We start from the raw sequence: 15000 nt of genomic DNA on the forward strand, positions 1-15000 counted from the left end.
GCTGCTGCTCCGCTGCGAAGCAGATGGCAGATAACAGACAAAGCTCATTCACTCGCGCGCACAAAGAGGACGTATGTGGACGTATTTGGAGGCATGTGGACGTATGTGGACGCATGTGGACGCATGTGGACGTATGCGCGCAACATTTTTATACTTTATTTATTATTTTTTTTCTTTGCTGAAACCCTGAAGATTTCTCTCTCCCCCCACGCTGTCAGCAGGCTTAGCATATTTGGCAGTGTATGTGTATGCCATTGGATCCAAGACAGAGTTAATCTGCAAGCGCGGTTCAAATTCTCAACCTGCGATGCCACTCTTTATTAATCGTCAAGAACGGCTGCAATAACTCTGTTCCGTGGACGACCTGCGGGATGACAAAGAGCACAGCTTTTCCCTGGTGCAAGACCGCCACCAACCCCGCTCTTTGGAGAACCATGTTGCCATGTTTTCATCTATAAACAACTCATCATCATTACTTCTCCAAGAGGGGGAGGGAGAATCACCACGGGCGAGACGGATAAACATAGAGACGACAATATGTACTTGACAAAACATAATCGTGGAAACTTCAGGCGGGGACATGTATTTTTATTTTTTATTCGAATGTTCATTTTCAGATTCAAACTTTTTTTTTTTTTTTTTTTTTTTACAATTCGAATAGCGTTCGAAAATCGAAAGGGCGCCTTCGACCGACCATGTCCGTCGCCGACTGCTCGGCGTGGTGAGGGAGTCACTGAGTTCATCCGCTGCCCTGCACGGTCGTATAATGACCAAGCACTTGTGAAGGCAACCGAGGACTGGTTTCAGGTTGGAGGCCAAGACACAGTAAACATCTGACATGGCCTCCCCACTCACCTCATCTCAACCTTTATCTGAGGTTCTCCGACAGAGAGCGCAAAGCGGACTTCCGCCCCCTTCGTCCCTCGAAGAACTTGGAGGCTTCTCCTCTCGAGGAAGTCCCGCACGCCGCCCGGGACTTGAATGGGAGCCCCTTATGAGGTCCTTGATATTAATATATCGGTGTTTCCATTTCTTTTTTTTTAATCGAGCAATAATAGCTGTCCTGGAAACATCAGGAGAGTCACTAACCAAAGCTGTAGATGGACTATGGGATATTTGTATATAGTATAAATAAGTATTTAATAAAACAACATGAGAAGGAAAACAAGTTGTAGTACTAACACAGGTCCTGCCATTACTACTACTACTACATCCATTAATTATAGTAATGATAATGACATGTTTTTTTAAGTACTCCTTACCAAATGATGAAAAATAACAAGAATGTAGACACTATCCCAGCTACATCACCACAAAAAAAACAACTTTTGAGTTATTTTTCACTTAAAAAGTTTAAGCCCAGGGCCAAATTATCCGAGCTCATATTTCTCGGGGCCAACGCACTCGGACGACAAATCATTATTATTTGGACAATGTCCGTCCGTTATCTTATTTTATCTGCTCTTCGCCGCAATTTTGGGGCCGCTATCAATCGTCGGGATTGGTTCATGCGAGATGGTGTTTTCTTAAGGCTCGCGTTATGTTGCTGGGCGTGCCTCCTTGTTGGTGTTTTGTTCCCGTCCGTTTGATGACTTATTTGGTTTGAGATTATCATCTTAAATGAGAGACGGTGGCTCATTGTGCGGCTGTGAAGAGCCGATTGGGATCGGGTTGTTTACATCCTTCATAGAGTGTGTGTGTGCGTGTGTGTGTGTGTATGTGCGTGTGTGTGTGTGTGTGCGTGTGTGCGTGTGTGCGTGTGTGTGTGCGTGTGTGTGTGTGTGTGTGTTTGCTGGTGTGCTTGGTAACTGTTTAATGAATATGTGTTTTGCGAACCCTTACAATAATGAAAGTGCCCCAATCTTAGACGGGCCGGCGTAATTGATGCTATATACTGTATATGTGAGGGAGGGCAAGTCGTCCACAGGCTTAAGTGTACATTTAATTGGGATAGTAAAACGCCAAAAGGCCATAGACTAGAGGAGCCACGGGAGATTACGCCGAACAGGGACTTGAAGTCGGGCCAAGTGGGGTGTGCTGATCGCTCTTATTATTAAGCGTCGAGATCTAAAGGGAGATTTGTGGCCGAATGTTAAATCTGAAGAACGCAACCGCACAGCGACGCTCCAAACACGGACAAAGGGGGAATTAAAGTGTCGGCGGGAAGAAGAGGCATGGCTCAATGGAGAGAGGAGGTGGAATTAGAAAGTTGTCCTGTGTGTGCAGGAGTTTCGTGTCCCCCTGGGGGGGTCAGTATCTCTGACATTTGGAGCCGTACGGTTGAAATGCTCCCCCTACAAATCCTCCGGAGAATCGCTGCTGTCATGTTTGGCCTCGCAGGCTCAGCTTTTCAGCGGCAGAAGGTGAACGGTGATGGTGATGGTCTTTGTCATTCGGGCTCCGGCGCCTGTGTTCAGTCTTGCATCTGGCCCAATTACCTTTTAAGTATTAGCACCTTGATTTTGATCGTTTGACGTTATTTCGGGGATGACTGTCCGTGCGTCATCTGAAAGCACCGCTGACAACGAATAGGAACCGTGGGTGAAAGGGGCCGGTTTAAGGTCCATTTTATATCCATTTCAAGTCAGACCACAATCAACGTTTGACATTTAAAACGGACACTGCGGCGTTGTACTTTCAGCGTTCGTACCTTGACCTCTGTACATTTCCGACAGCACTGCTCCTTCCCAACATGACCATCCCGTTTCTTACCTCAGTTGTGTTAAATGCTCGCTTTATTCCGACTGAGTGGGAGCCCAGCAGGTTCCTCGAGCAGTCCTTTTAACACTACTACTCCACCTCAAATTAGTTTACTCTCGATCTTGTATATTCGCAGGCGGTGAGACCCCTCGCTCCCTGCTGGCTTTCCCCCGTCCCTCCAGTTCAACTGTTGTGCGACTAATGACGGTTCGGGGGAAACAAATATTCACAATCCACAATATTCAGGGTTATCGCGGAGTCCAACACAGTATTGTTTTTGCCCCGGTCATTTGGGCTTTTTTGGTTTGTTTTTTATCATTGAGAGTCAGGTGGTCCATGAAGACGTTTGTCACATGACTTATTCACCGTGTATCACTGTGATGAAGTACTTAAACACAATGGCAAAATTAATAATTCCACCAACGGTCAAAAAAACCCCCAATATGTCATGGTGCCTTTGTGAAGATAAGACCCAAAACTCACGTTGAACAGGATATTGCTGGAGGGATTTTTCATTTTTCTTTCTCTCCTCTGCCTTTCATTTCTCGTTCTCCCATGCCCCCCGACGCCCTCCCTCCCTCCCTCCAGCTCGTTCAATCTCTCTGTGACAATGACACAGGACACTGGGAGCAGAACTCGCTGCAGCACGGTCACTGTTTTTATGACTCTACACCTCCCATTGTAAAAGCCAGACTGGACTTTGCGGGCTCAGCTTCCCAGCCCTGCTGCTGGCACCAACACAGCGACACGCACACACACACACACACAAAACCATGCAGGCATATTTTATCCCACAGCCAAGCACATGCACACCAACGCCTCTTCATCTTTCTCCGTTTAAATGCGCTGTTCGCATTAGAGAGATTTGAAATATGCACGTTACTGTAATCCTCACTTTCGACCCAACTGGGATTATCGATAAACGTGATTTTTCTTTCGCTATTCCGACCGTCACCCAGAATCAGACCCATTGTCGCGAAATTGCACGTAGTCCCATGGCAATACAACAAAATTAAAGCTTTAAACGCTATGCAACTTTTTTTTTACCTTAAATAAGGGCTCCACAATCATTTTGATCGTGCACGGACTTGTGATATGGAGAACGGCACCTCTTTCCTTCCCACCCAGCCTCCCGAACGTTGGTGTTCGGGTACAAAACCGCGGGAAAAGTGCGTTACACTTCTCGGCACTACGTCACTTCCTTGATGTATGGCTCCGGTAATTACCGTGGGTTTTTTTTTTCCTGGTAAAATGTATTTAAAAAAACCCAGATGAATTATAAATTTGCTGGTCAAAATGTCCAGTAACACACAACCACCCACAAGCTCCACCTCCCCCACGGCGCGGGCGAAACGGGCCGTCGCTTTCACTGCGCTACGGGATGTGTTTCGCCCTGTGACTCGCGCTTACATTTATTTCGGACACCGGGCCGACTTTTATGACGGGGGTGTCAAAGTGCAATGCGCTCGGAGACTTTCGGGGCGGCAAATCCCGAAAATACCAAAAGTGACATAGCGCCGCTTTTAAGAACCGCAATGCAGTAACATGCAAAACGTGCCGCAATGTGTACGGCTGATGCGGAGTGAAACACAGGACATCAGCTGCTACGGACAAGCAACACACAGCGTTGATAACAACAGGAATATTATTTTTTCATGCCGGTTGTCCCTTCGACCCGGTGGTTTGCAGACAAGCCCTATCTACTATATTTTGGGCCACTTATTATCATCCAAGAGTCTTGGAGATCTTGGAGAGCTATTTTGAATAGCAGTGGACATACCGCATGTCTGTCGTCCGGGAGAGTGCTGTCATCAGCAGACACGTCCAGATTTGGGATCGAGCTTGGTGGCCCAGCTCTCACGTAGTGGCATCATCCCACGCATGTAACCTTTTCTCTCTCTCTCTCTCTCTCTCTCTTTCTCTCACACACACACACACACGCGCACGCCCTCGCGCGCCCGCGCACGCACGCACGCACGCACACACACACACACACACACACACACACCCACCCACACGGCCACACACTCTGATCTGTAGGTGGATAATCAGCGGTTGTAGAGAGGGAGTGTGTATTGCTAAGTACTGCACCCATACCTGGTAATTAACACAGATTGCTGGCTTGACTGTCAGGTACACACACACACACAGCCACACACACACATAGCTACACACACATATACAAATACATAACACACGCAAGCACGTACACGCTTGCACACACAGGTAGAACACCCACTGATGAGCCCCAAGGTATTGTTGCTAGAGATGCTGTCAATACAGTGTGTCTGTGTGTGTGTGTGTGTGTGTGTGTGTGTGTGTGTGTGTGTGTGTGTGTGTGTGTGTGTGTGTGTGCTGTATGGGTGTAACCATCAGAATGCCTCTGCGTGTGTGCGTGTGTGTGTGTGTGTGTTTGTGTGTGTATGTGTGTGTGTGTTCACGCGCCACTGCACTTATAGTCATTTTCTGTAATATCTCGGTTGCAGTGGTTGAAGTTGAATCATCGGAATGGATTTGAAGAAATCCATAACAATAATCCGCGCTGCCGGCCGTTATCGCATGTTTAAGTCCCGGGTGATGTCGGGGCGGGTATTTGGGGCGGGTTCGTCGATGGATACGTGTTAACATGACGTCACGGTCTGAGGGCAGCCGACGTGGCGCTCATAATCAATGGTGTTATGATTCAATCAGATAAATGCTTCATGTTGCTGCACTCAAAAAATTTGTTTTTGCTTTTCATTTTTGTTTATGTGTGCGTGTGTCTGTCTTTCCCTCTGTGCACGTGTGTGTTTGTGTGTGTTTGTGTGTGTGTGTGTGTGTGTGTGTTTGCGTATGTCTTACTGGGCATCATGGTGCTCGCAGAGTCAATTGGCAGCAGAGCTTCCTCGGGCTTCTTTAAATAAACTCACGGGACAGATGAATGATGTCAGGTGGTGCGATGAACAGAGACGAAGCTAAATGAAAACCTGGGCGGCACTCTCTCTCCCTCTCTCTCTCCCTCTCTCTCTCTCCCTCTGTCTCTGCCTCACCCCCCCTCTCTCTCCCTCTCTCTCCCTCTCTCTCTCTCTCTCTCTCTCTCCCTCTGTCTCTGCCTCACCCCCCCTCTCTCGCCCTCTCTCTCTCTCTTTCTCTCTCTCCCCGCCTCTCTCTCCCTCTCTCTCCCTCTCCCTCTCTCTCTCTCTCCCTCTCTCTCTCCCTCGCTCTCTCTTCCCCCCCCCTCTCTCTCTCCCTCTCTCTCTGCCTCACCCTCACTCTCTCTCTCCCTCTCTCTCTCTCTCTCTCTCTTTTAACCATTTCTTTTTAATCCACCCCCCCTTTCGTTTCCATCCTCCCTGTAGCTTTTTCCACGCTTCTTCGCATTTTGTCACGCTTTTGTTTTTGTCTCCTCCCCCCACGTTGCACATGTGCTTATCTGAGGAAACCGACGGGAGGAAACGAGGGACGTGACGGGAGGAGGAAAATACAAAATCCACAGAATCCGCTCTCACAGCGACAATAGTGCGATCTTTTTTTTTTTTTTTTTTGTTCTTTTGATGTCTAGAATGGAGGCGAAGGGAGAATTTGATAAAAAGGGAAGAGACAACAGCGCTTTGGCAGCCGGGCCGCGTCGGAGCCCCTCGCCCCCCCCCCCCCCCGCCCCCTACGTTAAAGAGCCGAAATGAACGATTCATCCCCCATAACGTAAACCCCTCTGTCATAGCCGCTGAGGAGGTTAAGGGTCTGTATTCGTCAAACGCCGCACGGAAAACAGCCTTTCAACGCCGCTTCCAAACGTGTCTATCTCCCTCGGAGGGCCGCCTGATCTGAATTTTCGACCGGGATTTGCCGGCGTTTGAGGGACGCGTTGCACGGTCGGAGGCTGGCTTTCACGTCTCCCTCATTAGCGAGCGGCGCGATCCCACGGCTGGAAACGAGAGAAAAACCCCAAAAAAACGCCGGGACCGCAACGTCTCCCCGACCGCACGCCGCCTTATCGCGGCCATCAGCTCAGGTTGGCTTCCCGGGCCTTTTAGTCACAAAATTGCAACTGTCAGCCTGGAAACAAGAACAAAAAAATTCTAAAAAAAAACAACAGAAAAAAAAAGGCAATTTGTAGAGTTGGGAAAGTCACCAAGAGACAAATTTAGTCTGGAGCTGGTTTCGCAGCCTGATGAGTGCGGCTGCATTGTTTAGTCTCCGCTGGAGCTGCACTGGAGTGGATCTGCTGGAGCCCAGAGCAACAGGATGGAGTACTCCATCCCTATTCTATTATGTTGTGTTCTATAGGTTCTATTCTATCATGTTCTATTCTATCATGTTCTATTCTATTCTATTATGTTCTGTTCTATTCTACCTGTTGTACCTCGTCCAAATCATTGACACTGTTCCCTGCTTTACGTGTACGCTCTATTTCCTCTCTTTTCTCTATCCCATTATACTTTTCTCTATTCTCTCCTATTCTATTCTGTTCTATTCCTCTTGATTCTATCTGGTTCTACGCTATTCTCTTCCTTTCCATTTGTGACCATTATACTCTACTCTATTTGCTTCTGCCCTCATCTATTCCATCCTATTCTACTCTGTTCTACTCTACTCTTTTCAGTTCTACTCCACTCATTTTTATTCTATTCTGTTCTACTCTATTGTGTTCTACCATGTTCTATACTACTCTGTCCTACTACTATTCTACTCTACTCTACTCGACTCTACCCTACTCTACTCTACCCTACTCTACTCTAATGTACTCTACTCTACTCTATTGTTTTACCATGTTCTATACAATATCGTACTTCTATTCCATTCTGCTCTACTCTACCACACTCTACTCCACTGTAATGTAAGGTACTGTACTGTACTGTTCTGTACTTTACTCTATGCTACTCTACTCTATTGTGTTCTACCATGTTCTATGCTACTCTATCCTACTCCTATTCCATTCCAGTCTACTCTACTCTACTCTACTCTACTCTACTCTACTCTACTCTACTCTGCTCTATTGTGTTCTACCATGTTTTATGCTACTCTATCCTACTCCTATTCCATTCCATTCCATTCCACTCTACTCTACTCTACTCTACTCTACTCTACTCTACTCTACTCTACTCTACTCTACTGTAATGTTATGTACTGTACTGTGCTCTAATCTACTCTACTCTACTCTATTGTGTTCTACCGTGTTCTATGCTACTCTATCCTACTCCTATTCCATTCTGCTCTACTCTAATCTACTCTACCGTGCGCTACCCTACTCTACTCTATTCTACTCTTCTATCCTCTTCCCTGCACTACTTTACCCTACTTTAGTCTACTCTACTCTACTCTACTCTGCACTACTTTACCCTACTCTACTCTGCTCTACTCTGCTCTACTCTGTTGTGTTCTACTATGTTCTGACTCCCTCTGCTCCTCCAGGGCGGTGGGCAGTCCTCTGGTCATGGACCCAAACAGCATCTGCAGGAAGACCAAGCGCCTGGCGGGGAAGCAGGCCGAGCTGTGCCAGACGCAGCCGGAGATCGTGAGCGAGGTGGCCAAGGGGGCGCGGCTGGGCGTCAGGGAGTGCCAGTACCAGTTCCGCTACCGCCGCTGGAACTGCACCAGCCACAACAAGTACTTTGGAAAGATACTGCAGCAAGGTGAGTAAGGTATGGGTAGTAACCACCCAAGATTTTGTGATTGTGGATTGTGATGATGCTCATTTTGGGGAATACTTCATCAGAAGACACTGGGCTGGCAAATTTTTCTCTTTTTTGTTGTTGTGTTTTTAAAGTGGTAATCCATGAGATGACTTTATTTATTCATCTCATAATTGGCCAATATTTTATACTTCATCTAGCTGGCACTTAATAAAATAATAATATAAAAATAATAAAAAAATAAAATAATAAAAATCAATCTTTCAGAAGAAGGCACATTTTTGAGAAAATCAAATGACCATCTTAGAGCAAAGACGAAGGTAAACCTGGATGTTGGAAAAAAAAGCTGCAGTTTGGAATGGGATTCTTTGACTTGTGGTGTACTCCACCCAGCACAGACAATGCTATGGATTTGCATTTTAAAGTGTGTTAATAATGTCGCATACCTAAACGGCTGCCAACAAACACCACGCAATAGCTGCTATGGATTTGGTTTTATACCGTTGAAAATTAAGCCATGTTTAATGTACGGAGATAAATATGGATTTGCATGTTCCAATAAACCAGCTGAATCTGGAACGTGGAGCTATAGCCCAGACCACAAGCCTTTAGGTAATTATGTAACGGAATCTCCGAAACCGAGATCAGGTTTCCAGATCCAGTCGCCGGCACTTATCGAGACGGACCGCTGTGCGCGTATCCTGATTGAATGATTTTATGCGATATTTCTAGTGTAACTAGAAGTCGATTTTTGGTGCTTTCATCAAACGGGGGAGCTTGACCGTTGCCTAGGCCTTAAATCACGAGCGGCTCGTCACTTTGGCAAATGGCAATTTCAAAGCAGCTTTTGCCAAACGCTGGAAACGTCACAATCAATTCAACGCGGATGCGGTCCAGCAGCGCGCCGCAGTTGGTTTGGGGAGAGTTAGTGAAGTCCATGAGGCTGGGTGGAGGTGTGTTGGAGGCAGGGTGGAGACGAGCAAACCGGTTGCCAGTCGGGTGCAAATCCTGAAATTTGCCGCTCAGGAACATGACGCGTCATGTTATTTGATCTGATATCGCCGTCACTGAAATGACCGCGGGACGGAATCGTTATTTATGAATGGCTTAATAGGCTGATGAGTTGTGCAACGTGCAGAAGCGCAGAGCCGTTGTTTACTTAGGCTTCATCGGTAGCTAGAATTGCTTCTTAGAGCTGTCAAGCATTTATTTATTGATTTCCTCCTCGTGATTGCCGGGCACTCCTCCATAGAAAACATTTTTTGAGTGAAAGGTCCTCAACAGCACCTCAGCACCCAAGATTCCCAGCTACATCGTAACACTTGCAAATCTGTGCGGAGCAACTATCATGGTGTGTAAGAATCCAAGCGTTCGTCATTCCAGTCTCCTGATGCAGTAGGGAGCACGTTTTTACCAGGATGTGCGCTCGCCTTTCCTGTTAACGGCCGTGGCGGTTTCCACCGACCCTCTGCCCTTTTCTAGAAATCGTCATTTCCCGTTCTCCGCGTGGCCCGCCTCAGGCACCCCCCGTGAGCCTCGCGGCCGCACTCGGCGGCCCCCGCGTCCACTTGAGGTCGGGTCCCCCGGCGCACAAGGACAGCTGTTGTGTCTCGGACCAAGACGTATTCACACTCCGCCGACTCTCTCCTCCGCATCGGATTGTCGTGATCTCCCAAAATTGCCTTTTCCCTCCCCATCGCTCCCAGGATCTCCTCACATCCCTCCCCCGCCCCCTCCGGGCTCTTTGAAGTTTGTAATATAGCTAATGCGGGGGTCGGCGCCGGGTCGCTCGCAATTACTGTGTTGGTTTTTCTGTTGCGTGATTAAGTTCACAGAGAGCCGTGTGTGTCTGCTGTGCGTCGACTACAAAGGACCTTTATTTGTTTCCTGACAGCGATAAATTTAGCCAACAAACAGCAAAGAGATCTAATAATTATGCCCAACGAGAGTCAAACACGCATCGCCCGCCAGGCACTTAACCCCAATTTAGGTCTCATCGCTTGGAAATATGGGCGCCGGCGCGTAACGCCCACTCGGTAGCATCAGCATTGGCATTGACGCTCAATCAGAGTCAATAAAGATCCCAAACCGGAATCATCACGTCGGCCTTCGTGGGTGAGACTGCGTCTCCCTGCATCTATCTGGGAATAGACGGGGGGGGGGGCGATTTCGGCAACTTTAAATTATTATGTAGATCTTGATATCAATCAGAATAATATTGATTCCAATTCAGCCTCGTAATCTATAATTTCGCCGACCTGGACAATGCACAATGGGTGCCCTCGTACAAAAAAAAGGGGGGGTGGGTGGGTAAACGAAATGTTTGCTATTCCCCAGGGACAAGTCAAGACACTTATTTTCGACAAGAACAGCGAACAAGAGTTGGTCCTGGCAGTCAGAGTCTATAACTCATGCCAGACAAGAGCTGTAATTCTTCTGTGGTGGAGTTAAGTACTCTCTGGTCACATGACGTCCCGGGTCTGGCGGAAAGACCAGAGATATGAGCGTCAAGATATTATCTCTCGTAAAAGAACCAACTGGTGAATGGGAACTTCACGCAGCCATGCAGTCCCGGTTACCGTGGAGATATTGCAAAAAAAAAAAAAAAAAAAATTTTTTTTAATTACATTCAAAATATCTAGGATGTCTGCGCCGAAACCATTTTAGCACCTGGAAGTGTAGAGGTGCGGTGGAACACAAACAGGGTTCTGCTGCAGGGTTCTGGTGCATTGATGCCGATCACAGCGTCCTTTAGTCCTGTAAAACTGTTATATATAACTGTGAAGCCCAAATACATTTTATTTGGCAACAATAATCACAAGGTCATTCAGCAACAGAATCCACATATATCAGCATTTTCTACAGAGAGTAAAATAACTTTCTTTGGAAAACAAACCGATCACATATACAATGTCTAAGTGGGGTATTTTTACAATATTTAATGCTACCGAGTTATATATCTATCCTATTATATACATGGTGTATCTTATTATACATCACATGGCCATAAATGGGTTAAAGTAAAGAATTAAATCCCTTCCCTCACTTGACATTACAACACCTCGATTTACTTCCGACAAAAAGGAAAATAATAAGCACACACACATAGAGAGAGAGAGAGAGAGAGAGAGAGAGAGAAAGAGAGAGAGAGAGAGAGAGATAGAGAGAGAGAGAGAGAGAGAGAGAGACAGGGTGGTGGTGGAGGGTGAGGGGCAGGAATCTGCCAGCATAAGGCAGGCTCATAATTAATCATAAATTCCTCTCTGTCTATAATAGAAGGCAAAGTGCTCCTCTGTTGTGAAGTCTCTGCTATAAATTACCGGGATCCAAGGCTTAATGTTCTTTTTTTTTTTTTTTTTTGTCAATGACCGACGGAGGTGAAACCAAAACACAGACGACAAGCACCTCCCCGTGGCACAGAAGTCACCCCTGACATCTCGTCTCCCGCTCTATTTGTTGCCGTTTAATTCACATTGTGCTCTAACGGGTGCGGTGGAACTTCCAAGATTCACCTCTGTTTGTTTCGCCTGTAAGTTCACGTAAAGAACACTCATTTGTGGTGGTTTTAAAATACTTAATGCGTATTATCTCAAAAAAAAAAAAAAAAATCTGAATTATGCTCATTATCGCTGACCAAAATATAATTGAAATAATCTCATTTGGAATTTGGGGCCGCTGTAATATCTGGTGCAGTTCTGCAGGCTATTTTAATTCAGATCCTTGGAGCCAGTGAGCGAGAAAGGGAACGAGACGGGTCGTCAAACTATTGTCCTATCTCTGTCATTATCGTATACATTTAGTTGCAATTATATTGATCTAACGTACTCACACACACTCACACACACTCACACACACACACACACACACACACACACACACACACACACACACACACACACACACACGTGACAATGTAACTGTGTTTGACATGCATTCCTCTTTGGAAAAGGGTTGAGAATTTGGGCATGAAGCCACATTCTGACGCCATAGAAAGAGAGATCTACACTCTGACCTATATATATATATATATATATATATATATATATATATATATATATATATGTGTGTGTGTGTGTGTGTGTGTGTGTGTGTGTGCGTGCGTGCGTGCATGCGTGTGTGTAGACGCGTTGCAAGGGAATGGCGAACGCTCCTCATGTAGTTACGAATGATAACACCGATGAACTGTATCAACAGAATGGATTGTTGCATCTCAATCGGGTTCCTCGCTGGATGCTCCATCGATCACTTTTACGGCTGTTTTTGAAAGTTCCGATCTGACGAAAAATGTCAACACTAAAACAAAACACAAGCCGCGCGAGGCCCAGTGACAGGAGTAGGCCCCGGGGGGGGCTGCTTCTTCAGCCAGGAGGGCGGGGCGGCTGTGATCTACGGTACGTTGCACTTTTTCCCCCTCCCTCCCTGCAGATAAAGCCGCTTGCACAGTGAGCTGCCGCAGGAGGCTGCAGCTCGGCTCCGTTGTCGTTGTTTTACAGTCGTCGGCCATTACTCCTTGATCTCACGGAGCCCCCCCCCCCGGGCGCTGATGACTGAGGGTGTGAGGCGGTTTACGGATAGAGAGAGCGAAGGGTTTTGCCGCACGTTGTGTTAAGTGTGTGTGTGTGTGTGTGTGTGTGTGTGTGTGTGTGTGTGTGTGCACGTGTGTGGGATGTGGTGTGATACTGTTGTAGAGCCGCGTGTCCTCCCCGGGGCTGCACAGCCGGAGAGTAATTAGGACCGACCGCTGTATGTCACCAATACCTGGAGAGGAACACCGCGGTGGGACGGCATCTAGTGCACATTTATAAAAACACACGCGCGCATTGCAGCCGCGCGCACGCGCGCACACACACACACACGCACATGCGCACACGCACACACAGGCACACACAGGTGTGCACATACGCTTCCACTCAAAACACACATTCATGTTACTTGTGTTGACACATGGCTTGAATGACTTTGTTTTTGTTGTGCTCTTTCATATTTCTTTTTTTTTTTTTTTTTTTGCGGGTGGGGGGTGGGGGGGGGGGGTTATCTCGCTGTGAAATGGCAACTTTATTTCTATGTGACAATTTATGGAATGCTGTTTGGACTTAATGCAGATCAGCAGACTATCAGGTCCGCACTAATCATAACTGAGTTACGTCTGAATGGCAAAGAAAACTTAATTTTAAAAAGCTAGTTTCACGCACACGAAGGACTTAATGTTCTTTAGGTAAAACATATATAAAAACTTGTGAAAATGACTGGAAAAAAATGTATATGTGTGTGTGTTAGTTGTGTGCATGGTGGTGTTGTTCCAGGTCTGCAATCATATGTGTGTGTGTGTGTGTGTGTGTGTGTGTGTGTGTGTGTGTGTGTTTGTCTTTGTGTGCATTTCTGTGTGTGTGTGTGTGTGTATGTGTGTGTGTGTGTGTGTGCGTGTGATCCATCAGAATTATTTACACTGTCAGACACAATTACACAAAGCGGCCCTCGGGCGCTCTCCAAAACGTCAGCAAGTCAAGGTATAATGGCTCCTTTTTAAACAGGAATATGAACGCCAGAAACACTGCACCGGTTATAAACAAATATGCAACCGTAGGTTCTCATGCCCTGCGCTACTTCTTGCATAAGCTTTCAGGTAACATTTTAATGTGCAACCTAGCAAGTCCCTGTATTGAAATATGTTGATTGTGTTATCAGTCGTTTGGGGTATTTTTGCACATCTAGTTTCATTAACTTCCATTAGTTTTCGATCCAGTTGATCCCTTATGAGGGAATTCCATCATTTCAGCAGCACAATGCATGAGGTAATAATAAAGAATTTGAATGAGAGGAGGTCCTTATTATTGGGATAATTTGATTTGATTTTTATTATTATTTTTTTTAATCTCTGCCCCATTGGGGCTAATCTGACAAGAGTCAATACAACAAAACAACAATACATACTGCAACAGCTTACAACTAAATTAATACATACAAAACATCATACACAGGTGTAATACCACCCACAATAAAATCACATACATAAAAACCACAATTGCTTTACTGTACATTTATATATCTATATCCATATAAACTTTGATTTCTAAAATATCTAAAATCATGGTTGAGAAAACCATGAATTAGCGACACCGCTTCACCTCTGACACATGATGATACTTTGGTAGTGGTGGTAGTTCACATCACAGTCGCTGCTCCTTCGTTACAACAGGGAGAGAGGCTCCGTACACTCGGTTCCCCGGGTACGAAGTGATACTGACACTCTGCACTCCACGCATTGTTGCCTGAAAGATTGAGTATTAAATATATTTGTTAATTCCTGCAGAAGAGGCCTTCTGGCGCTGGAGGCGGGGCCGGACAGGCCCGGGCACCCGCTGCGGCGGAGAATTTGTTTGGAATTCGTGTCTCCGAGGAAAAATATGAGCGGCGGGTTCCTTCAAATCGTCGAGATTTTTTTAATTCCCTCCTTTTTCGTCCCGAGCCGCGTCCTCATCTCCTCCCCCCCTGTTTTTGCGTCTGAAAGCGTTCCCTCTCTTCTCTCGACCACCTCCCCTCTCTTTTCGCTCTCGCTCTCTCTCTCTCTCTCTCTCTCTCTCTCGCCTTCGCAGTCTGAGTCGAGTCTCTCCTTTTCTGCTGAAATGAGGTAGAGTTTCCACAGAATTAGGATTTTGATCCCAAGTCAGTCGGACCCTCAGGTGTTCCC

At 46.4% G+C, this 15000-nt stretch overlaps 1 protein-coding gene across 1 annotated transcript in view; it reads left to right on the forward strand.

Annotated features, from left to right (window-relative positions):
• Positions 1 to 15000, forward strand: part of wnt6b (wingless-type MMTV integration site family, member 6b) — a gene marked incomplete at both ends in the record, with an annotated part of 27028 nt that overhangs the window by 5629 nt on the left and 6399 nt on the right. The window contains one exon of the mRNA XM_080019197.1: positions 8092 to 8312. Coding sequence (XP_079875323.1) covers positions 8092 to 8312 — 221 coding nt within the window. The remainder of the gene's footprint in view (positions 1 to 8091; positions 8313 to 15000) is intronic.

This window comes from Zeus faber (assembly GCF_960531495.2).
Source record: "Zeus faber genome assembly, chromosome: 18".
In the NCBI taxonomy this organism is placed as follows: Eukaryota; Metazoa; Chordata; class Actinopteri; order Zeiformes; family Zeidae; genus Zeus; species Zeus faber.